The sequence below is a fragment of the Sesamum indicum genome, linkage group LG6 (assembly GCF_026168435.1).
Source record: "Sesamum indicum cultivar Baizhima isolate 11 linkage group LG6, ASM2616843v1, whole genome shotgun sequence".
Lineage (NCBI taxonomy): Eukaryota > Viridiplantae > Streptophyta > Magnoliopsida > Lamiales > Pedaliaceae > Sesamum > Sesamum indicum.
In genome coordinates this window covers 1617775-1640244 of record NC_142662.1, presented here as the reverse complement: position 1 = coordinate 1640244, position 22470 = coordinate 1617775, and the positions used below count along the sequence as shown (strand labels likewise).

The window sequence follows — 22470 nt, the reverse complement described above, 5'->3', positions numbered from 1 at the left end:
AGAGAAACGGTTGAGAATAATCAACTCCCTGAATCTTGGATTTAATTTAATTAAAATTTGTGATATATATTGAGTGATTGCAATTAATTAATTCTTATTCCCGAGAATCATATTTCAGGCAGAAAAATGTGGAAGAGATCAGGAAGGAGCAAGAAAAGGGAAATCGGGGAAATTTGACCGGTGGGAGGAGCGTGGCGGAAAAGTAGGGAATATTCCGTCGAAGATCCCTGCGGGTTACCTCATATAAAATACCTCTCATCCACTTCACCTCCACAGCTCAATTCTCACATACAGTCATCATTTTCACAACGGGGCTTTGTTTTTTAACCACACTTTGTTGTCTTCTCTCCGTTTCCTTTCTCAAAAAGCAGCAGCAGGTCAGCCATTAAACTACATGCATGTGTACATAGATCTTTCACTTGTTTGTCTTGTTCCATCAAGGGTTTTCTTAATTTCTTCTTCTTTTTTTTATTCCATGCAAAGGCGATGGTTGTTCTTTAGTGGAGATTTGTAGGAACTGTGAGTTTAGAATATTCATAAAACAGATTTGATTTGAGATGGGTATTATGTTCATGTTGATTCTTGTTTATTCTTTTCTTTGTATAGAATCAGTACTGTAGGTTATAATTATGGATCTAATTATGGTGATGACGATGAACTTCCGTTGCAGACAGAGAAAGGTGGTGGAGAAACGAAGAAAAGAGCATCTGAGAGCGTAACAATGGCGGAAGAAAACTTGAAAGTACTCAGCGCTCTTGATGTGGCCAAGACCCAATGGTACCATTTCACTGCAATCGTCATCGCCGGAATGGGCTTTTTCACCGACGCCTACGATCTCTTCTGTATATCCCTCGTAACCAAAATGCTCGGCCGGATTTACTACCATGTCGATGGCTCCCCTAAGCCCGGCAGCCTGCCGCCCAACGTTTCCGCCGCTGTCAACGGCGTTGCGCTCTGCGGGACACTCGCGGGCCAGCTTTTCTTCGGTTGGCTTGGCGACAAGTTGGGCCGGAAGAAGGTTTATGGTGTAACTCTTATGCTCATGTGTATTTGCTCCATTGCGTCAGGCCTTTCTTTCGGGAGGGATGCTAAATCTGTGATGGCGACTCTCTGCTTCTTCAGATTCTGGCTCGGCTTTGGCATTGGAGGTGATTACCCGCTCTCCGCCACCATCATGTCGGAGTACGCTAACAAGAAGACTCGTGGGGCGTTTATCGCTGCGGTGTTTGCGATGCAGGGGTTCGGGATTTTGGCTGGTGGGATTTTTGCTATGATTATGTCTGCTGCTTTTGAGGTGAGGTTCAAGGCGCCAGCTTATGAGATTGACCCGATTGCCTCGACTGTGCCAGAGGCGGATTACCTCTGGAGGATTATTTTGATGGCTGGTGCGCTCCCAGCTTTGCTTACTTTCTACTGGCGGCTGAAGATGCCGGAAACCGCCCGTTACACAGCCCTGGTGGCCAAGAACGCGAAACAGGCAGCTGCAGATATGTCGAAGATCTTGCAGGTGGATATCGAAGCGGAGCAGCAGAAAGTGGAGCAGATTGCGCAAAAGCAAAAGGGCTACGGCCTATTCTCCAGGGCATTCCTTCGTCGCCACGGATTGCATTTGCTTGGAACTACGAGCACATGGTTCTTGCTCGACATAGCATATTACAGCCAGAATTTGTTCCAGAAAGACATCTTCAGTGCAATTGGGTGGATACCTGCAGCAAAAACCATGAATGCAATTCAAGAAGTGTTCACAATAGCAAGGGCACAAACTCTGATCGCTCTCTGCAGCACTGTCCCTGGGTACTGGTTCACGGTGGCCCTTATCGACGTCTTGGGGAGATTTGCGATTCAACTGATAGGATTCTTCTTCATGACAGTTTTCATGTTTGCTTTAGCCTTTCCTTACCATCACTGGACTAAACCAGACAACCGGATCGGGTTCGTGGTGATGTACTCGCTAACGTTCTTCTTTGCCAATTTTGGGCCGAATGCCACCACATTCGTGGTGCCAGCCGAGATTTTCCCTGCAAGGCTTCGCTCAACCTGCCATGGGATATCGGCAGCGGCTGGGAAGTTAGGAGCGATCATTGGGGCTTTCGGGTTCCTGTACCTGGCGCAGAACCAAGATAAGAAGAAGGCGGATGCCGGTTACCCGGCCGGAATCGGGGTCAAGAATTCACTCATCGTGTTGGGGGTCATCAATCTTTTAGGCTTATTGTTCACTTTCTTGGTTCCTGAAGCAAAGGGGAAGTCTTTGGAGGATCTGTCAGGAGAAAATGAGGACAACAGAGATGAAGATTAGCGTTTTACAGTTTCTTTTTCTTTCTTTTATGTTTTGTTAGCGAGGTGTAGGTGGTTAGAATTTTTGCTTACTTTCTGAAATGTAATTGCAACTTGGGAGAGTGTAAATTCCTCAGCTGCATTCATCTGATTGTCCAATGTGTTAACGAAGAACAGGATTTTCATCGCATCTGTGTTCTCCAACCTAGTCACTCTTTGAGCTACTGTCAATGAATCTCTAAAAAAATACCATTTAACATGGATTTAGCGTTGAGATTCAAGACAAGTAAATAACCCAAACACCTTCCTATCATAAAACCTTTTTCGCTGTCTGTTAGTCATCTGCAGAATAGACTTGATGAGAATTGTTACGTTAATTTCCGTTTCAAGAAATGTAGTCTGTCAGCCTTGACAGGTGCTGAAAATACCCACGATGCCTGAAATTTCCATGTACAACATTATTGAAGAACTCCATCACCATCAGCACGGGCAGGTTAGTAATATATTCTCCATATCTTGCAACAAAAGATCAACTAGAACTCTGCGTCAATGAATTTCGGCAAAAGCCCTCTAATATTTAGATAGAGTAGGTGACTTAAAATAGTTTGGAGAAGACACTTGAAATAGCACAATAAGTTTTGAATTTAAGACAATTTACACTTTGAGATATTGTAAATAAACAATTGCTCTCATATGCAAAACAAATTGCTAACTTTTTATAAAAGATAATTTGCTCATTTACAGATATCATTGTAAGAGTTGCTTGCATTTTTCACAATAAATTTGTTATACATTGAACACACATCATTGGTGGTGTTATTTGTACTAGTCTTACATGTATCTATACTAATTATAAAATGGAAGGTTCTTTTTGTGTTTTAAAAAAAAGTTATTATATGCACTTTTATAGAATTTATCCTTTGTTTTTCTATAATTCAATCATTACTTTTTGTGCAAAAGAAATTAACTAATTTGTAGAGAATAAACATAGAAATTTAGCATATTTTAACAGAGAAATTGCACTTTTAGTCCTATATATATTTAGAGGTTTTGTACATTTAGTCCTCTGACTTTGCACGCAATACGTTTGGTCTTGTATTTTTCCGACTAACACTTTCAGTCCTGTATCTCTCTAGACTCAACTTTTGGTCCCGTAGACAAAAAATAATGATCATTTTTCCCTAATGTAAAAGCTTTATAGTTTCATCCTATGCTCAACAACTGGCCCAACATGCTTTCGAAATAAATTAAGCCCTCATAAATTCGTACCTTTTTCCGACCGCCTTGTTCCTGTGTATTCCAAGTTCTCAATTTTACAAACTTCCTCCAACCACACTACCGCATCAGATGGTTCGCATGCACTTGACTCTTTCAGTAACAAGCAATACAACCCTTTTTTGTTTCCTACTTTAGGGCGTATAAGGCACTCCAATATAGTGACTTAATAGAATTTTGGATAACCAATTGAACAGAAATCTTACTTTTATTGAAAAAATATATAAAATATTGTATAGATATTATTTCCTCCGTTGGAGGAGACAACTGCTTACCCTCTCATATAAAAGAGGACTTGACTAATTGGGAAAACCCCCATAAAACTGAAAATTTAAAACTACAAGAATTTGGAAAACCTTTTCAAATACTATGCTTTGAAGAGTTGGAGAAAATTTTCAAGGATTCTCATCTGTTTCATTGCTTCCTTATTTATAGCTTCCGCGGACTCCAAAATTATTTTTTGATAACGTCACTGTATTCGTCATCACCTTATCTTTTTGGATGACGTTATTGCATTCATCATCTCTACGTCTTTTTCAATAAATGGTTATGATGACTTGTTGACCATGTAATTGCTAACTGACTGTTCTGTTTCTAATTAGTTTCCAATAGTCATAGGGACAATCTCCTAGAAGGGGTGTCAGAAGAAGTGTTGTTATAGGGGGGACACGCAAGCTTAGTGGAGCAAGCAAAACCTCCAGCAGTCCTAAATCGTGGAAATTGTATAGAAATGTCAAGAACCATAATGCTATTGTAAACCTCTTGTCTGTATGTGTGGAGTTTGAAGTTGCTTTTTGTTTATGTATTTGGCTTGCAAATGTATAAATTTTTCATTGTGCATTATTGAACTATTATTTTTTTGATGTTGCGTATATGAAGATATATAATCTGTCAAATGTCAAATTCACCGATTTTGCAATCATTTGCTAGACCAATTGATAACGACAGACTACTTCAAATAGATAGTTCAATTCCCTCGATTGTATTTGTAGATAATTTATAAGAATCCTCTATTTTTTATAAAATTACAAATACACCCTTTAACGTTTCAATTAATTATAAGTACACCCTATATTCAACGATGAAATATTATACAAACACCTCCTAATGTACATTACAGTGACACCCCTTAGATAGTGTACCTGTAATTTTCCGAAGGATATGAAATATTTGTGTAATTATATAATTTACACTTTCAAATAAAACAAAGAATTACACGGACGTAAATTGTGATAGGCTAAATATAAGAAGTTAACTCCTCTTATTTTCATAGAAAAGAAAATATTTAGTTAAAATATGTAAAGGCACTGCGTAGGTTAGCATGAGTTAGATAAACTAATAAATAAAGAGGAGATTGCAATCATGATGGAAAAAGAAACAATCTAAAAATTAAAATAGGGATAAAAGCCGAAGTAAAGATCCAACAACTAATTTCAAAAGGCTTAAATGTATTTTTGTTTCTTAATTTCGATTATTTAATATTTTCGTCTGTTTAATTTTTTTAAGATATAATTTTATCATGCATTTTTATAATTTTTACAAGTTTAATTATTTTTTTATCAAAATTCACCTTCTTGGGAGAAAAGGGTGAGTTCAGACGAGAAAAAAAAAAAGGCCTGAAATTGCAAACATTAAAATTATGCCCTAAAAAGTTAAATGACAAAAAATGCTTGTAACAATAAACTAATAAACAGTAGCTCTGATTTTAAAAGGCCGCGTGAAATGTACGGGTATTTTAATGATAAGAAGGGTGAACTCCGAAAAAAAAAATGAAAATCATGAAAATTTAAATAATACAGTACAAAAATGCTATAAGGCACTAAAAAATTACTCTTTGGAGTTAGGTTTATTATTCACTTTCTTGGTCTTGAAGCAAAGCAGAAGTCTTTGGAGGAAATGAGCATAATAAAGACTGATTGAGATTAGTGTTTTACAGTTTTCTTTTTTTTCTTTTCTTTTCACTTTTTTTGTAGCAAGGTGAGCTGTTAAGAGTTTCTGCTTTCTGAAATCATGTAATTGCAACTTCAGAGAGTGTAAATTCCTCGCGAGCACTCATCTGTTGTCAAATGAGTTAATGAATAATAGCATTTGCATCTAGAAAAGTTTTAGTCCTGATCCAACTCAGTCAAACTTGAACCAATTATGTAACGAGTGTAATACACTTGTCGTGTAATTGATGTATAATTAAAAAAAAAAAAGATCAATCACAATACAGGTGTCAGTGATTGGTCGATTCAGCCACACCTGATTCTGGCAAGAGTTTTCCTTGCATCTTTGTTCTCCTACCTAGTCACTCTTCAGTTACTGTCAATGCATCTCTAATAAATACCATGTTTTAACATTGATTTAGTGTTGAGATTCAGGACAAGTTCATAAATCTGAACACCTTCCCATCATAAAACCTCAGTCGTATGTTTTTGCTTGTGTTTTAGCCATCTGCGGAATCCACTTGACGACAATTCTTATGTTAAGGTTTTCAGTTTCAAAAACAGCAGTGTATCACTCTCGACAAACAGACGCTGAAAACACCCACAATGCCTGAAATTCAATGTAGAAATTTTCAACCTGGAAATGACCAGACAGCACCAGGAACAATGTTGTCTCATCAGCTCTACAAGCAAATTGTCATGAAAGACAACTTTCTTATGCATGAACAGGGCAGCAACTACACAAGTCTTAAACACTTCAGTGGGCGCGATCTCTGATAACTTCAAGATCCATTTCTGTCGGGTCGGTCGCCTGAATCTCGTAATGAACACCGTCCAGGGCTCGTTTGACGCTGTCTTTAGATGTAGCATAAAGCATCTTTGCACGAATCCGTGAGATTGCTGGAGACCTGATTAGCATTACATACATTTTTATTTACGAATGGAACTCTGGAATTGAGCCTTGGACAATCAAAAACTAGGTAAAAACTAACCAGGCAATGAAGAAAATCTTGCTCTTCTGACAGTTCTCAGAAGTCACGAAATCAAAATCATATACTGCATATCGACAGTCGTCCTCCGGCAAGGATTCAGCAAAATCATCGTAGTTTTCAGCAGAGCCACCTGTCTTCTCGACGACAACCTCATTTTTCTTTTCGTCGATCTTGAAGATCACGTAGCGATGCGCCTTCTTCTTCTTCAGTTCCATGAATGTGTTTTTGCTGTGATCAGCCATACCCATACCAGAAGAAGCATTCGGCTACACAGACCAAGATCATGAGAATATATACATACATAAATATATATATGTTACCGTTAAGTGATGGAGGAATTTACAGGTCGACAAAGCCAAGAAACTAGGAGCAGGACCCGAAAGAGAGAATGTCTTGTAATAACAGTTTCTTCCAAGAATCAAGATTTCACACTCACACAAACACACTAGGTCGATCAAACATATGCAGCTGCAAGAAAGAACAGGAAGCATGCCAACAAATTGGAAGCAGGACTTAAGAAGAGCAAATTGTCTTGTAATAACATTTTCTTCCGAGAATCAAGATTTCACACACACATACACTCAAAAACACACAGGTCGATGGATCACTAGAAAAAAAAATTACTGTTACCTACAATTTTATAGCTATGGATTAAAACCATCTTAAATAGCTATTATTAACCACGACTAAACAAAAATCGATGCAAAAGCTTAATTTATTCGTTATGAAAACTATTTTGTCCATGTCTACAAGCCGCGCATGTGTTTTCCATGACTTTTAGCAATACAGATGTATTAGCAATCGCAAAAACCACGCGAACAACCGTGGCTTGACCGTGGTAAATTACTTTTTTACTATAACTATTAATTTTTAACTATGATAATTTGTCATAATTAAATGTTATACTTATTGTAGTGGATATATATAGCTGCAAGAAATTAAGAAGAGAAAAACATGCCAGCAAACTAAAAGCAGGACCTAACTGAACAAATGTCTTCTAGTAACATTTCCTTCCAAGAATCAAGATCTCTCACTCACACACACACACACTGGTTCATAAAATATATGTAGCTGCAAGAAAGAACAGAAACCACGCCAACAAACTAGAACCAGGATTGTCTTGTAATAACCGCTGCACACAATAGCAGAAAACTACGCTTTCCAAGAATCAAGATTTCTCACAAATACACACAGTAGACAGAGCAAAGAGTGATGAACTTGTACCCCTCTGATTCTGAAGGACATGGCTGGTGCTGCGGGAGGATGAATGATAGAGGAAACAAAGAGATTTTCAAATTCTTGCAAGAAAAATATATGGGCTTTTTTAATGTATAAACCAAAAACTGTGGTTAGAAAGTGTTGGACGGAAAGGCAGAATATATTCGGCAGCAAACCAAATGGACAAAGGAGACCCATATTCTTTACTTCACCCACCTTTAGCTCTAGTCAACACAACAGTGAGACCACAGGTAAAATTGCAAATTTAGTGGGGGTTAAGTTTATTTAAAACATCTGGTAAACTCGTATATTTTATAAAATATTTTTAGAGTTTATAACGTGTTAGATTTTATTTTAAAAATAAATTTATGAAGTATTTAAATAAAATAAAATTTATAAAATGGTAATAACGCCAAATTTATAATCAATTTAAATGAATTTATTAAGATTTTTAAGATTCATTGTAATTGTTTACTTTCTTTTAAAAAGCTTACAAGCTCCTCACGTCTTATTTTCATATCTAGTAAAATCTTTATTAAAACAATTTACCAATCACTTTTTAGTTTTTTATAAACTTTCAAACATCTTATAAAATGTTTTCAAGAGGTTAAACTCGCCCAAACAGTTTAGCAGTCTCACACAATATGTATTACCCATTTCATATTGAACTCTGATTTACGAAAATTTGAGAATGACACCGTATTTTGTTAGAAATAGAAAATGAGGCGAAAAAAGTTGCATTCCACGTGTTCGCATGCCGTTAAAATTAACGATAGTTAGTGAAAATGATCAAATGTACAACGTTTTAGTCTCTATTTGTCATTTTTAATAGAACATGGGATCATTTCTAAAAGCATGTAAAGTGTTGGGGGGGCGGGGGGGATAAATACGAAGGGATGAGACTAAGTTTGCAATTTTGTCTAAAACACGACATCATTGAATCGTTGTTATGTGGTTCCAATTTATGTAACTTTTTTAGCAATAAACGTACAACAGAAATAAAAATCACCATAAAGAGAAATAGTTTTTTTCGAATGATTATTCTTCTTAGACTTGGAGGAAAATTTTAGTTCAGATTCGACTCAATTAAACTTGAATCAATTATATGATAAGTGTATTGTAATATACGTATAGTTCAGAAAAAGTGACGAATTGCATAACAAATATAATATATTTATTTTTATAATTAATTTAATTCAATCAATTTTGATGAGAATAAGAATTTTTGGGAAAGTAATTAATTATATAATGATTGACAATATGATACTCACACCAAAAATTAAATTAAGAGGATTGGTAATAATCCATGGGGGTTGAACATATGGGACAAAGAGGGGCGGTGCGTGGGGAAAACGCTGCCTTGTTGCTCTTGCATATGCTGACGTCGGTGGAGTTCGATTTTATTGAAATTAATTGTCGAAACACACCTAAGTGCATAATTTAAATTTTTAATTATTTTATTTTAATTGCATCATACTTAATAAATAATATACATATCGATAGAGATGAATTACAATACGTTTCTAACTTATATATGTTTTTTAACGAAAAATCAGAATAATATCATAACACGTTACTTGTCTTTACCATGAACTCGTTTTAATAGCAATTCAGGATATTATTTATTTATATATTTATCTAATATCATGGCATAAAATTTTAAGTAATTAAATTATTTAGCAATATTATGATTAAGTAAACAACGCAAAAATCATAACTTATTAGCTGATACACAATATACAATTTGTTGATGAAATATATTGAGATGTCTTGAATTATGTATTAGAGGGTGTGCATTCTTAATAGTGGCTGAAATAATATTGAAATGTCATGAGAATACCTTTTATCAATGATTACTTTAATGTGCCTAATAAAATTAAGGTTAACTATATTTACATCTCTTTAAATATATAAAATTATACTTCTTTTAAAAAATTCTAAAATTACATTTATACCTTCTTTCGAAAATTTACTATTTATACTACAAAAAAATTATTTTATTGGAATGGATTTTTTTTAAAATTTGTAACGCTTTTTTTTTTTTAACAGCTAGGCTTACCGCGGCTAAATGAAACGTTACAAAGTTAATTGTAACGGCTTGCACAAAAGTCGTTAAAAATTGCAACGGATTTTGTAACGGTATGTTGTAGCCGATACAAAACTACATAGTAACATAAAAAAAATTAAGTTGGAACGGCTTTTGTAACTGTTAGGTTGGATTTGATATAAATGTTATTGTAACGGTTTTTGTAACACAATTAGGTATGATTTTGTCAAATATTTAGAACGATTTTTGTAATACTCTTTGCAATTATTTTGTATTATATTTGTATCTATTTTTGGCACTGCATTTGCAACTGTTTTTTTCACTTAATTTGTAACAGTTTTTGGAACGACCTGGGTTTTAATTTATAACTGTTTTTGGGACATTTTTTGTATATATATTTTATTGGTGTATCAGAAAAGCCGTTATAAATACAGGTACAAAAATTATTATTTTTTAATATATTTTAATATTTATTTTATTTTGTTTTATATATTTTAAAATTTATTTTATTTAAGATATTTTAAAATTTATTCTATTTAATATATTTTAAATTTTATTTTTGTAAAATTAAGTAAATAAATTTATATAAAAGACACATAATATAAAAATAATAAGTTAATTATAAAAATTAAAATATTATTATAAAATTGTACTTTTACAAAATACCGAGAAAAAAAATTCTAATCTAAATTATTATTCCCAGTGTCGGTGTGTTCGTTGTCGTTGTCGTTGTCGTCGCTGTTGGGTGATGGGGACCAGCTGGAGGCACGGGAGCTAGATAATTGGGTCAGTTGGGATCAACGCTTCTGATGTCGCACTCGAGTGATCTATCCTCAAGAACAAATAGGAAACTCCGATGGGATCCCGAATTCCTCCAGCAAATGGCGGATCCCAAGCAGACAAAGGCATGAAAGATACATTCCATCTCCGATCGATTGGCCCCCTTCGCCTCGCTCGACTCCCTATCCAGTTCGTCAAGGGCGCCCCTTCACCAGGAAAAGAGCCTTCCTTCTCCTCATCTTCCCCCACTTCCACCTCATCCCAAAGTTCATCCAACAAACGACGGGCGACCACGGCGGCTTAATGCAAGCTCCACTTCCGGCTGCCTGTGTAAGTGGAAGGGCCAAAGCCCGACCTCTTAGATGTGGCCTCGAAGGGATCATCACCTGGAGCCTCTCCCATGAATCTTACCAACTCATCAGTAGAAAACATAATGACATAGATGGATAGCGAAGAAATGCGAAAAAGGAAAAGGAAAAAAATTGAGAAAGAAAAAGAAGGAACTAACGAAATTCTTCACAAACTTGGGGATGTCTTTCTCTCTTCGAAACCTCGACGGGAGTGAGGGGTTGGCATATGGCTCGAATGGAGGAGAAAGTGGGAGGTTAAACACACCCATAACCTAGGTAATCGACCTCCATTCAACGGTTACCAAAGACGTGGGTGCATAGGAAGTTAAAAGGTTATTCACGCTCCCCCAGCAACATAGCCATAATGATGGCTAGGCTAAACCATCAATTCAATCTTGACAGGGGGAGTAAAGTACAAAGCGTGGTAAAATCGAAAGAAAAAAACTTAGATGGGAAGAAACAGAGAAAAGACTCATGCTAAAGAGGTCCCTGGTGGTCAAGGACGAGGGAGCTCCTTGGAGTAATTGAGATGTTCTCCTACTCTAAGCAAGAGACCGCAGGTCTACTTTTCCTTAGAGTGGGGGAAACTGTGTGATGCATATGCCTAAGGATAGTCCACACCCTAGATCAATCCAAAAAGCCTAGGTAGCCCAAGAAGGAGAATTGTGGTTTAGGCCTACCTAGATTCAACTCAACCTAACAAAGAAAGCTCAATAATTCGAACCAGCCTACCAAAACTTTAAAAGCCCAGGCGAGTCGAAGGCCTAAAAACAAAGGACGATGGCCCAACAATGACTTGGACCATTCAGCCTATACAAAGACTCCCCTCACACGTGGCGTCTAGTCATCCCTGACGTGGACAGTAGTTTGGGTCGTAGCAACTCTAGGATTCCACGACAGGAGGGACTCCCAGGCCAGCAGGATTCTTTGATAACCCAGGATTTTTGAGACCAACGGACTCTTATCCTCTTATCCTAACGAATCTCCACGAAATTCTAAAATGGAGGATACTTCCCTACTTGTTTGGGACATCCTTATATATATACAAGTTTGACTTCCTTGGATGGGGGAAGATTTTTTTTGCTTTCAAAGAACTTCTTCGTGCTCTAATATTTTATATTGTTTGCGATCAAAATTATAACATTGAATTTCTTGTTTAAGCATTCCAATTCTCTCTTTCTTTATTTTGAATTAATCATTAACTTAAACGTTGGAGAACTAATAGGTTTTTTGCAAGTTCCCCCTTTAGGACTTTAATCCATTTTGGTCCGGGAACTATATTCCAACTGAAGACAATTAGACCCGTGCGTCTCTCGCACCACTAAATGACATAATTGAAAATTTATATATATATATACTAACATTAATATTTTTTGTCCACTCCATAATGAAAAAGGATCAAGTATAAATGAAAATCCTTTAAAGAAAATATAAGTGTAATTTCAAATTGAATAAAAATGTAATTTTCTATTTTAAAAGAAGTTTAAGTATAATTAACACTAAAAACTAACAAAGTTTGAATTCTGAACATTAGTTCAAGTTGTACCAAATTTATTAGATTCGTTTTGCTTCTGAAAGGATACTGTCCGATTTTGAAATAGTTTCTATCGGAGAAAATAATAATATTATTGCTAATGATTGTAATATATACAAAAAGTGCTTTTCATTTTTCTATTTTTTTTGGCTACCGCAAATCACTGGAAGGTAATTAATTTACTTAATTTTTTTTGTTTCCGTCGAATTCTAAATTTATAGAGTTCTATTAATATTCTACAATGATTAAGTACTTAAAAAATGAATCAAAAGTATATCGATCTAACATTCTACTGACTTCCTATATAAAAGTTGAGAAATATAAATTAGTAGTGATGCCCACACGCTTATAATAGTGTACAATATAAGGAAACATTTCAACCCTTACAAAAGTATACATATATACATACATACATACATGAGGTCTAAAAATTCAATGCAAGAAGTCTTTCATTGGATCATCGTGATGGACCCTCTTCATCCTGTATGCTTCCATATCTTCAGCTGTGACCTGAGAAACAAAAAATGCACAAATTCATCAACAAGGCAAAAGTTGTTGCTCAAGCAAGAGTATGAACTATAGAGAAACTATCAACATACCTCGTCGTTCCATTTGACGTTATACTTGCGTTTCCTCTCATCCCGCTCTTCTCTCCTCCTCTCATCCTCCTACGACCAGGAAACAAAAAACAATGTTTATATTTTACATCATCCACAACATGTACACAACATGATCGGAAATAAAAGCTTGCAAAACCAGTAATCCCAATGCTCACTCGTAATCAGTATGTACATAACCACATCAGTCCTCAATCGACCAAATTTTTGCAGGACATAACGGGCCTCGAAGAATTTTACCTTCTTAAGTGCTTCAGCCAGTTTTTCCTGGTCTAATACTAAATCATCAGGTACTTCAGAACCCCAGGTTGCAAGTCGTTTCTCCTCAGCTGCTGCAGGTGCTTCTGGTATCAAAAGTAAAGTTTCAGATACCAAGCCAATACTTATGTTAATTTAGCACCACCACAACCAACATTAAAAAATGCATTAGCATAAAATTGGGAGAGTACCATAGCATAAATGAAGCAAATGCTGTGCATATATGCTCAATGTTGCTAGTTAAAAAGATGACAAAAGTTGCACGAAAAGCAAAAACTTGCTAGGACATTAGTGTTAAATCATCTCATTCTATGTTTGAACATTATAATCATCTCTAGTCATGATTCACATAGTAAAAGAAAGTTATTACCTTCAGTAGCCTCTTTCCGAGCAATATTAGCTTTCATAAGATCTGCTGCAGCTTCAGCAGCCTCAATACCAGCAGCCCCTGTACAATAGCTGTTTCTAACTGTCTGCTTGCAGCACTTGTAACCCCATTGATGATCCTTCCACCATGAACCCCAAACACTTGTGTGATTGTTTATGTAAACATCTTCTTCGTACTTGCTCTTTGGAAGAGCTGTCTCCTGCAAAGATCACACACTCAAGAGGTTAACTCATCTCACAAGAAAAAAACAAACAGATTTGCAAATCTCTAAGACCACAAGAGGATCTTGTATAGAAGTCTCACATTCTTTTTCTTGTTTTTTTTTCCGTTATTATTATTAATTTACACTTTTAACTTCTCATCCACTTCTGAGCTACAGTTAAGGTGGCATGATGGTTGGCCACAATATCTCACCGTAAATATGGCAATTACCAGAAACTCTTTATAAAAAAAAAATCATGCAAGTCTCAAAAGTAAGACAGTGACGAGACAACATTCAAGCCAGTAGATACAAAGCAGGAAGAAGATCAACATACCTAAAACCCAGATCATATAAATATAACGTGTGAAAAATATCAAGAAAACAACACGAAAAGAGAACATCTTTTTGTGATGGTTTTGCAAAATGCAGGAATGTCAAGAGAAATAAATCAAGCAGTCTGTAGAAGAGGCCACAAAACAAAGAGGTTCAAACTACTGGAGTGTGTGGTACCATGACAAAGTAGAATAAAATACAAAATCAAGAACTTCTAAAGAAATTCTAGTTCATAGCATACAGCAGAAGTGATATGGAATAGGCCTGTGTTCTAAAAAGTCCGCTAAAAACCCCCCTATGTTTCCAAAATAGACAAAATAACCCCTCTCTGTTTTCTTAACTGTAGCTCAATTGCCCCTCTCTGTTAAATCTAACTAGTGGCGTTAACTTTTTTTCAAAATGACCGTTGTACCCTTACTTTATATATATTATTTCTTATTTTAATAACTGTTATATTTGTATTGATTATATCAGAACGGTTAGATCTATCAATTAATTTTACGCATTGGATCTTAAATTTATGAAAAAAATCAATGGTTCAGATTTTATTAATTAAAAATATATATTATAAAAAAGATTATTTGAAAAAAGAAAAAATATTACTCCCACCACCACCACAACCCCCAGCCGCCTGCCTACCCCCCTCCCCAATCACCGCCAACCCCACCCCACCGCCTGCACCAACCTCCGCACTGCGCCCCCGCCACCTTCCCCCACCCCTACGCCCCCGCAGATGGGGCCGACGAATCTGGGCAATGTCACCCAGATAAAGAAAGAGGGCAACAGCAATGCCCTCGCCCATATGGGCGACAGCGCCGTCGTCATCCTACTGTTTGGGTAAACAGGGCGACGGCGTTGCTGCCCTTCTGTGGCTGCTGGCCCCAATTTTTTTTAATTTTCTAATTACTTCAATTATATTAATTAAATATATTTTAGTTAATTAAGAATAATTTTTTAGAAAAATAAAATAATTAAATATATATTTTAATTAATTAAAATTATTTTAGACAATTATAATAATAAAATATATATTTTAGTTAATTAAGAGTAATATTAGATAATTATAATAATTATTGTATTTACATTAATTTACCTATATATTTCAATTAATTAAAAATAATTTTAGATAATTATAGGCATTGTAATTTTAGATACAATATAGGGGCATTTTAGTCAATTAAAGTAAAAAAAAGGTCAAAGTACACAGAATGAAGTCCAATCGCACTTCAGGCGCGTGCACTCCACATTTCATTAGTTTTGGGGGGGGGGGGGGGGGGTTGCTGAAAACACAAGGGGGTAAAATGGAATTTAGCCTAAGGAATAACAGAAGTGCTTGACCATACCTGGCCTCTTATGATTCTACCAGCACGATCATATTCAACCTCTCTCTCACTTTGACCTAGTAAGAGTTCTCGTGGAAGTACTTCTTCAGTAGCAGCATTGCCATACTTCTCCATGATTGTGTCTTTAGTTTGAGACTTCAACTTCTCCTTATTGATCTTGAAACTCTTGTAAAGCAATTCAGCTTGTGACGGAGCGGCTTGCATATGTACATCATGACCCTTCTCAAATGCTTCCCAAGCATGAATATTGAGCTGCTTGAATTCCAAAGCTTGACCACTCACTCTATTGTGATTATCTCCCTGAAATTTTTGAAAAATAAGTATACACATAATGAAGCAAGAACAGTACAAAAACCACACTTTGAAACGGAATGGATGCTTACAGTATAGAATTTCTCATTTGGATCCATATCTGGAAGGGGATCCTCACGCATGGATCGAGTTTTGGGGTCATAATGGGCAGAGTTAACGTCAAGGTTAAGGAGATACTTTGCAGTATCCTCTCGAATACGCAAGTTCCTGGTCAGAAAAAGGAGAATTGATAGGGTCCACCCAATTTCAATGCATTCAAAGTGCAAGCTAAACCTTGTCTAGCAAAAACGCCGATATCAACTCTCATCAAGAAAACTATGGGGAAAATATGTACTTACAGCATCCAACTATAGTTGTGTATGCAGAAATGTTGAGGGATTGTTGATGAGAAGAATATATGAAAAATACCTAACAGTTCCAGTGCTACCACCACCAGTAGTACGCACACGCTTTTCGACCTTTGCAAAGTCCATTTGCTTGCTCTCATCAACTTTTGCCTCATCAACTTTCAGAGAGTCTTCATTATCATCATCATCACTAACCCCATCTTCTCCATTCTGGTTATTATTTTTCTCCTCCAACTTTTTAAGCTGTTGCTCCTTCAAATATTTGCTTCTTGCTTCATCCCTGGCTTCATACCTCTGAATTACATGTTTATAGGATGCGGCATCAAATCCATTCCAACGGTCTCGTTTTCCGTCATAATCAAGCTCAAAGGTCTCTATCTTCTCATCTGGTGCAATACTTTTACCAGTCCACTTGGCGCCCAATTTGCGGGGCCTTTCCACACATGACTTCTTATCATGTGTCATCGCTCCGCAGCTGCAGAAAACAAACAACAAAATCTTTCACCTATACGAAAATAGAAATCAAAGCAAATAAAAATTAATACATATACGTATTCTCGGCAGACAATCATAATAAACAGTTGGTCTAGGTTATCCTTCCACTGACAATACCCAAGTCTAAAACAAAACTATAGTGGATGATATTTCATCTCTTTGATAACCACCACAAAAATGAAGATACATAAGGTAAGAGAGAAACAAATCCAGACACACACAACCCAGCATGTTGCTCATAGATTCTTCACCAAATTCCACCATGGCATTGGACAAATGAACTAACTGTGCAGCTTATATTTTGTGGCGCTACTCAATGAAAATCACATACTATGTAAATCATACACGCCAAGCAAATGAACATCCAACCAAATCCCTATTGGATGTGATAGAGTGTACCAAATTCGGAGGGTGAGCATAGAAAATAATAATTCTTCAATTTCATTCAATAGGCAACACTATATGTTGTGACCAAAACCAGCTAAGAAGACACGTGGACAACACCTCCCTTCAGCTTGTGAAATGCGATCTCTCTTTATATTTGCAGCTTGTCACGCTTTTATAACAATTAATTGGATTAGGTTGTTTCTCCATAACAGAATAGAAACCACCTCCATTTCTCCTCTCTGTATTAGAGGGTGCCTCACATGCAGCTGGGGGCATTCATGAGCAACATTTTTCTTAGAACATTTTTCTTCCTTTCCTCTGTCATTGTTTACTCGGAGTCACCTCTAGGATTGATTCCCATACTTCAATCCTCTGGTAATTCTATTCATTTTTATCCCATTGCGTTCAGGTGGTATCAATTTGGTACCAAAGCCTTGTGTTCCTTGGCTACGGATAAGTAATGGCGGATGGCACCCGCCTTGTGGAACTTCGCAAGGATGTTGATGCTCTCAAGGATCAAGTTCAAATAAGTTGAGAAAGAAGTGAAAAGAATATCAAAGAAATCCACATGATGATTGTTGCCTTGACTGTTTACCATTCGATGACTTCCGTGTCCTCCGTTGTAGAACGCGCAGGGGCCTCCCAAAACTCACAGCATCTATGGTACCAGATTCCGACAAAGTGTTCTAACGTGGAATTTTCCAAGTTCGACGGTGATGCTTACAAGGTTCCGTGTTCAAGTGTGAGCAATTTTTGAGGTTGACGACACACCCTCTGATGTGAAAGTTAAGCTCGCAGCGGTGCATCTAGAGGGCAGGGCCTTGCAGTGGCATCAGGTTTATATGAAATCAAGACTTACCAAAGAGGTCCCCAACTAGGAGGAGTATGTGAGAGCTCTGTACGATCGATTTGGCACTCAACTATATGATGACCCTATAGTTGAATTGATGAACTTGAAACACGTGGATACAGTGAAGGATCTCAATAAATTCGATGAATTTTTAACCAAGTGGACCTTTTAGAGGCGTATGCTGTTAGTTGTTTGTTGGTTAGATTACAGAGTGATACCGTGCAAGTAAGAATGTTCATCCTAAGAGTCTGCAGGAGGCTATTTGCCTCGCTAAGCTACAAGAACAAGCCATTTACCTTACCAACAAAAGGATCAACTCGTCTCCACTTCCCCTTAAAACTTGACCGATGCCCTCAAAACAGAGTCCCTTATTACCTACCCCCAAAACGACACACCACAACAGCCATTCACTCTATACTAAACCACCCCACCAACCCAACAATAACACCAAATTTTCACCCCGGTATGGAAGGAGATTAACCCCACAGGAATTAAATGAGAAGAGGGCCAAAGGATTATGCTTTGCGTGTGATGAGAAATACACAATCTGGCACTAATGGCGGTGGTAGGAAACAACTCTATATCATGGAGGTACTTGAAGAAGAGGAGGAACTTGTCGTTGAGAAGAATGATGAGAGTAAGCCCGATTGTGTTCTTGATGATGGTGATGTGGATGCCGCTCACAATTACCATGTTTCCATGCATGCAATGATCGGCCTACATGACTACAGAACAATGAGAGTCACCGATAATGTGAGGGACAAACCTGTGCACATCCTTATTGATACGGGAAGCACACACAACGTTTTAAATTTGGACACGGCCAAGAGGTTGGGTTGCAAACTAGAAACCACTAAACCTTTTCTGATGGCGGTGGCAAATGGAAACAAAACGTACAGCTCTTTTGCTTGTAAGAACTTTGGGTGGAGTCCTTCCGTAGCTTTCTCTTGCTGAATGGTGGTACAATACTTCTTACCATTCAGCTACTCGAATCACTCCATATGAAATTGTGTGTGGGCAGAAACCACCGCTGCATTCACTCTAGACACCCTATGACTCCAGTATAGATTCTGTTGTTAGAAGCTTGCAAAACAGAGAGGCCACTTTGAGGTTGTTGAAGCATAATTTGACAAAGGCCAGGGATAGAATGAAGAAACAAGCTGACAAGGGAAGAAGTGAACGGGTATTTAATGTCGGGGACTTAGTCTATGTCAAACTGCAGCCGTACAAACAACTGTCACTCAAGGCACACTCATATCACAAACTTTCTCCTAAATTTTTTTGGCCCTTTTTCAGGTTATTCAGCAAATTGCAAGGTGGCGTACAGACTAGGTCTACCTCCTTATACCAAGACTCATTCCACATTCCACTTTCCACGTTTCCCAGTTCAAGAAATGTCATGGCGACTCTGTAGCCCCACGCAACCTTCCTATCATGCTCACACCCCATGGGCATTTGGTCGTAGAACCCGAGGTCATCTTGGACAGGAGAATCATCCCGTTCCACAACCGTCCGCTCACGCAGATTCTGTGAAATGGTATAACACTCCTACAGAAGACAGCATTTGGGAAAATTACTCATTCATGCAAAAATTCCCACACTTTGGTCCTCGAGGACAAGAACCATTTCAAGGGGAGGGCACTTGTTGTGACCAAAACCAGCTAAGAAGACACGTGAACAACACTTCCCTCCAGCTTGTGAAATGTAATCTCTCTTTATATTTGTAGCTTGTCACTCTTTTATAACAATTAGTTGGATTAGGTTGTTTTTCCATCACAGAATCAAAACAACCTCCATTTCTCCCCTCTGTATTAGAGGGCGCCTCACACCCAGCTGGGGGCATTCATGACTGACTGGTAAGATTGAATCCTTAGCACATTTTTACCTTTCCTCTGTCATTTGTTTACAAACAGTCACCTCCAGGATTGATTCCCATACCTCAATCCTCTGGTAATTCTGTTCATTTTTATCCCATTGCGTTCAGGTGGTATCATAATTCTTCAATTTCATTCAATATGCAACAAAATATGAGGAAAAACAAACATGAACTATGCAACCACCGTTATAACAAAGAAGACACATAAACAGGGTTTTGACGTACTTTTCACAAGCACCCTTCCTATACTTGTCCGCATGAAAAGTCTTTGCACCTCTATCATACCACGACTTGGTATAGTTTGGATCTGACTTCCACTTCCTTTGATGTTTCAAACTCTATAAAGCACCAAGAAGCAGAAAAATGAAAACTCTGTTTCTCCAGGTTATATAAAACCGATCAAGAATTATATATAACAGCCTGACATACCGGTCTCTCGGCATTCAGATACCAAGGCGCCGAAGACATATACTGTGGGATGTGAGGGTTGATTTCTTTTCCATCCTCATCCACTTCGGCAGGTGCAAGCCCTGCCTTACGCGCCTCTTCCAATTCAAGCTGTTTCCTGTGATCTTCCCTTGATTTGAAGGAGACTGCATTCCCAACCGACAAAAAGTTCAAGATTGATAGTCCATAAATTACAACCCAAAAACAATAATACGATGAAAAAATTAAGAAAACTGGAATCGTAAGAGTTGTGCAATTCCATTGTCTCAATAAATCTTGAATTACAAAGGGATAACCGTGATCATGACGAGTAAGAAACCCTAATCTTCGAGTTTTAAATTGTCTTCTATTATCAACCTAGTGGTAATCTAACAACATAAGATTTCATCCGGTAGTAACCAAAATAGAGAAATATCGTAATCGGAAAGCGTATACAGTACCTGAAGCCGTAGCCATGTTGAAACTGCAGATATCAAAACCGAAAGCCAATAAACTTGATTTCAAGTACCCGATGCTGTAGCCATTGTTGGAATTGAATTATCAAAAACCCAAGAATCTCGAAAGTGAATAAATCTATCGTACGGGGCTCGCGAGGCGTTGGCGTTACAAGGGGCCCGCTGATGCTGATATTGGGTGTGGAGGTGATAAGGGACTAGTGAGGCAGTGTGTGTCTGTTCGTGCGTGTGTATATTTGGCTGCTGTTGGAATTGTATTGTAATTGGGAATTAAAACTTTGTTGTTTTCAACCTTTTAGCACTTTTTAAGTTGAAAAAAAGTGCTTACAAGGAAAGATTGTTGTCTTCCAATATGTCGTAAATTCTATGTGTATAATTTTTATAATATACGTAATATAAAATAGTTTTTAAAATTATATTAAATTAAAAGTTACATAAAATAGATATATGATAAAAATAAATAAAAAAAATATCAAAAAATAGTTATTTAAAAATCATGATGATTTGAAAAAATTAACAATAATTATTCAATTTAAATATAAAAAATTAATGTACCAATAAATTGAAGATATCAATAGAATGTTTCTCTATTATACTAGTTATCATCATACACGGTTCTCGCGAACATATAAAAAAAATTAAGATGATGAGAAAATAAAATAATTATGAAGTTATTAAAAAAATATCAAAATTACTAATTGGATCAATTTTTTTAAAAAAAAAAGAAATAAAATAAAGGGTAATTTGGATATTCAACAATTGGTACGACAAAAAATTTCCTTTTATGATAGTATAGATATATAGAATTAGTAATTTGTGGCGTACTCTATGTATGTGCAACTTTTATAAAATATCATTTTAAGGTAAAATATTTATAAAATTCTATTATTGAATAAAGTATATATAAAATAATAAGTTAATATTAAATTTATAAAAAAAATTAGTGATAAAAAATGAATGATTTTTAAAAAAAGGAATAACCATTGAAGAGTATGGGGTGTGCCAAGTTAATAATAAATTAATAAATCAATTAAATATTAAAATTGACATACTAAAATAATTAAAACACTAATTCATATATTTTTAATTCTATATAGTATAGATAAATAAATGACAGTTAGATTATATATTTTAGCACTTTTTTTAAAAAAAAAATTGCCCATCAAAAAGATTTAAATTTTAAATTGAATAAATGTATTTATTAGGATTGTTAAGCATATAAATGGCAATAACTTCAAAATGAGGTAGTTCTTGTACCAAAATAATGTTAATTCGATTTTGCCCTCACTATATATAAAAAATTATGTAACTAATTTACTACTATTATGCATTGTTATCATTTAAAGTGTTATAATAGTATAGTTTATTTAATTATAGGATTATATTGTGCTATAAATAAATGGATATATATAAAATTTAAGTTAGATTAAAAGGCTAATTTTGTCATTATAAAATATTTTAAAAACTCTAGTATCAATCGGGGCATTAATAAAAACTCAAGTATCAATCGGAGCATTTATAAAAACTCATGTATTAATTTAATATTTATAAAAAAACTGATGTATTAATTATATCATTTACAAAAACTAATCTATCAATTTAACAATAACACTAAAACTGGAGTACTAAAATAAATTTTACTCCATTGAAAAGTATTTAACTTTTGTCACTTTGTGAATGACATTAGTTAGTAGTAGCAATATTAACAGAAATATAACATCTACATTATATATAACACGTATAATCCTTGAAAAACAACAAC

General features: G+C 36.1%; 3 protein-coding genes across 4 annotated transcripts; 1 reads left to right on the top strand and 2 right to left on the bottom strand.

Moving 5' to 3' along the window:
• The first annotated feature begins 114 nt into the window (after nucleotides 1-114).
• Nucleotides 115-2464, top strand: LOC105165642 (inorganic phosphate transporter 1-4). The gene is made up of 2 exons (XM_011084720.2): nucleotides 115-377; nucleotides 671-2464. Exon 2 carries the CDS (start codon nucleotides 722-724, stop codon nucleotides 2294-2296), a length of 1575 nt encoding a protein of 524 aa, XP_011083022.1. The 5' UTR covers nucleotides 115-377; nucleotides 671-721; the 3' UTR covers nucleotides 2297-2464.
• A 3620-nt stretch (nucleotides 2465-6084) lies between these two features.
• LOC105165644 (actin-depolymerizing factor) lies at nucleotides 6085-7852 on the bottom strand. Of its 2 annotated transcripts, none has more exons than XM_011084721.3 (3): nucleotides 7694-7852; nucleotides 6470-6735; nucleotides 6085-6385 (listed from the first exon to the last, which is right to left on the bottom strand). In XM_011084721.3, exons 1-3 carry the CDS (start codon nucleotides 7712-7714, stop codon nucleotides 6235-6237), a joined length of 438 nt encoding a protein of 145 aa, XP_011083023.1. In that variant the 5' UTR covers nucleotides 7715-7852; the 3' UTR covers nucleotides 6085-6234. The 2 variants fall into 2 exon arrangements, with proteins under 2 accessions (XP_011083023.1, XP_088737064.1); XM_088880938.1 differs by lacking the exon at nucleotides 7694-7852 and adding an exon at nucleotides 7453-7681.
• Nucleotides 7853-12672: 4820 nt separating this feature from the next.
• Nucleotides 12673-20962, bottom strand: LOC105165850 (pre-mRNA-splicing factor SLU7). The gene is made up of 10 exons (XM_088882066.1): nucleotides 20694-20962; nucleotides 20236-20399; nucleotides 20032-20144; nucleotides 16260-16673; nucleotides 15923-16058; nucleotides 15540-15839; nucleotides 13644-13860; nucleotides 13256-13359; nucleotides 12998-13066; nucleotides 12673-12908 (listed from the first exon to the last, which is right to left on the bottom strand). Exons 1-10 carry the CDS (start codon nucleotides 20707-20709, stop codon nucleotides 12831-12833), a joined length of 1611 nt encoding a protein of 536 aa, XP_088738192.1. The 5' UTR covers nucleotides 20710-20962; the 3' UTR covers nucleotides 12673-12830.
• Between the last annotated feature and the right edge of the window lie 1508 nt (nucleotides 20963-22470).

Excerpts from the sequence above, each read along its gene's own strand:
- LOC105165642 (XM_011084720.2), top strand. The coding sequence starts at position 722 with ATGGCGGAAGAAAACTTGAAAGTACTCAGCGCTCTTGATGTGGCCAAG.
- LOC105165644 (XM_088880938.1), bottom strand. The coding sequence starts at position 7,476 with ATGTTACTAGAAGACATTTGTTCA. Across the intron at positions 6,736-7,452 it reads TACTAGAAGACATTTGTTCA|CCGAATGCTTCTTCTGGTAT; the intron begins GTTAGGTCCTGC and ends TGGTCTGTGTAG. Across the intron at positions 6,386-6,469 it reads AAGATTTTCTTCATTGCCTG|GTCTCCAGCAATCTCACGGA; the intron begins GTTAGTTTTTAC and ends AATGCTAATCAG.
- LOC105165850 (XM_088882066.1), bottom strand. Across the intron at positions 13,861-15,539 it reads GTAGAATCATAAGAGGCCAG|GAGACAGCTCTTCCAAAGAG; the intron begins GTATGGTCAAGC and ends TGATCTTTGCAG. Across the intron at positions 13,360-13,643 it reads TCGGAAAGAGGCTACTGAAG|AAGCACCTGCAGCAGCTGAG; the intron begins GTAATAACTTTC and ends TTTTGATACCAG.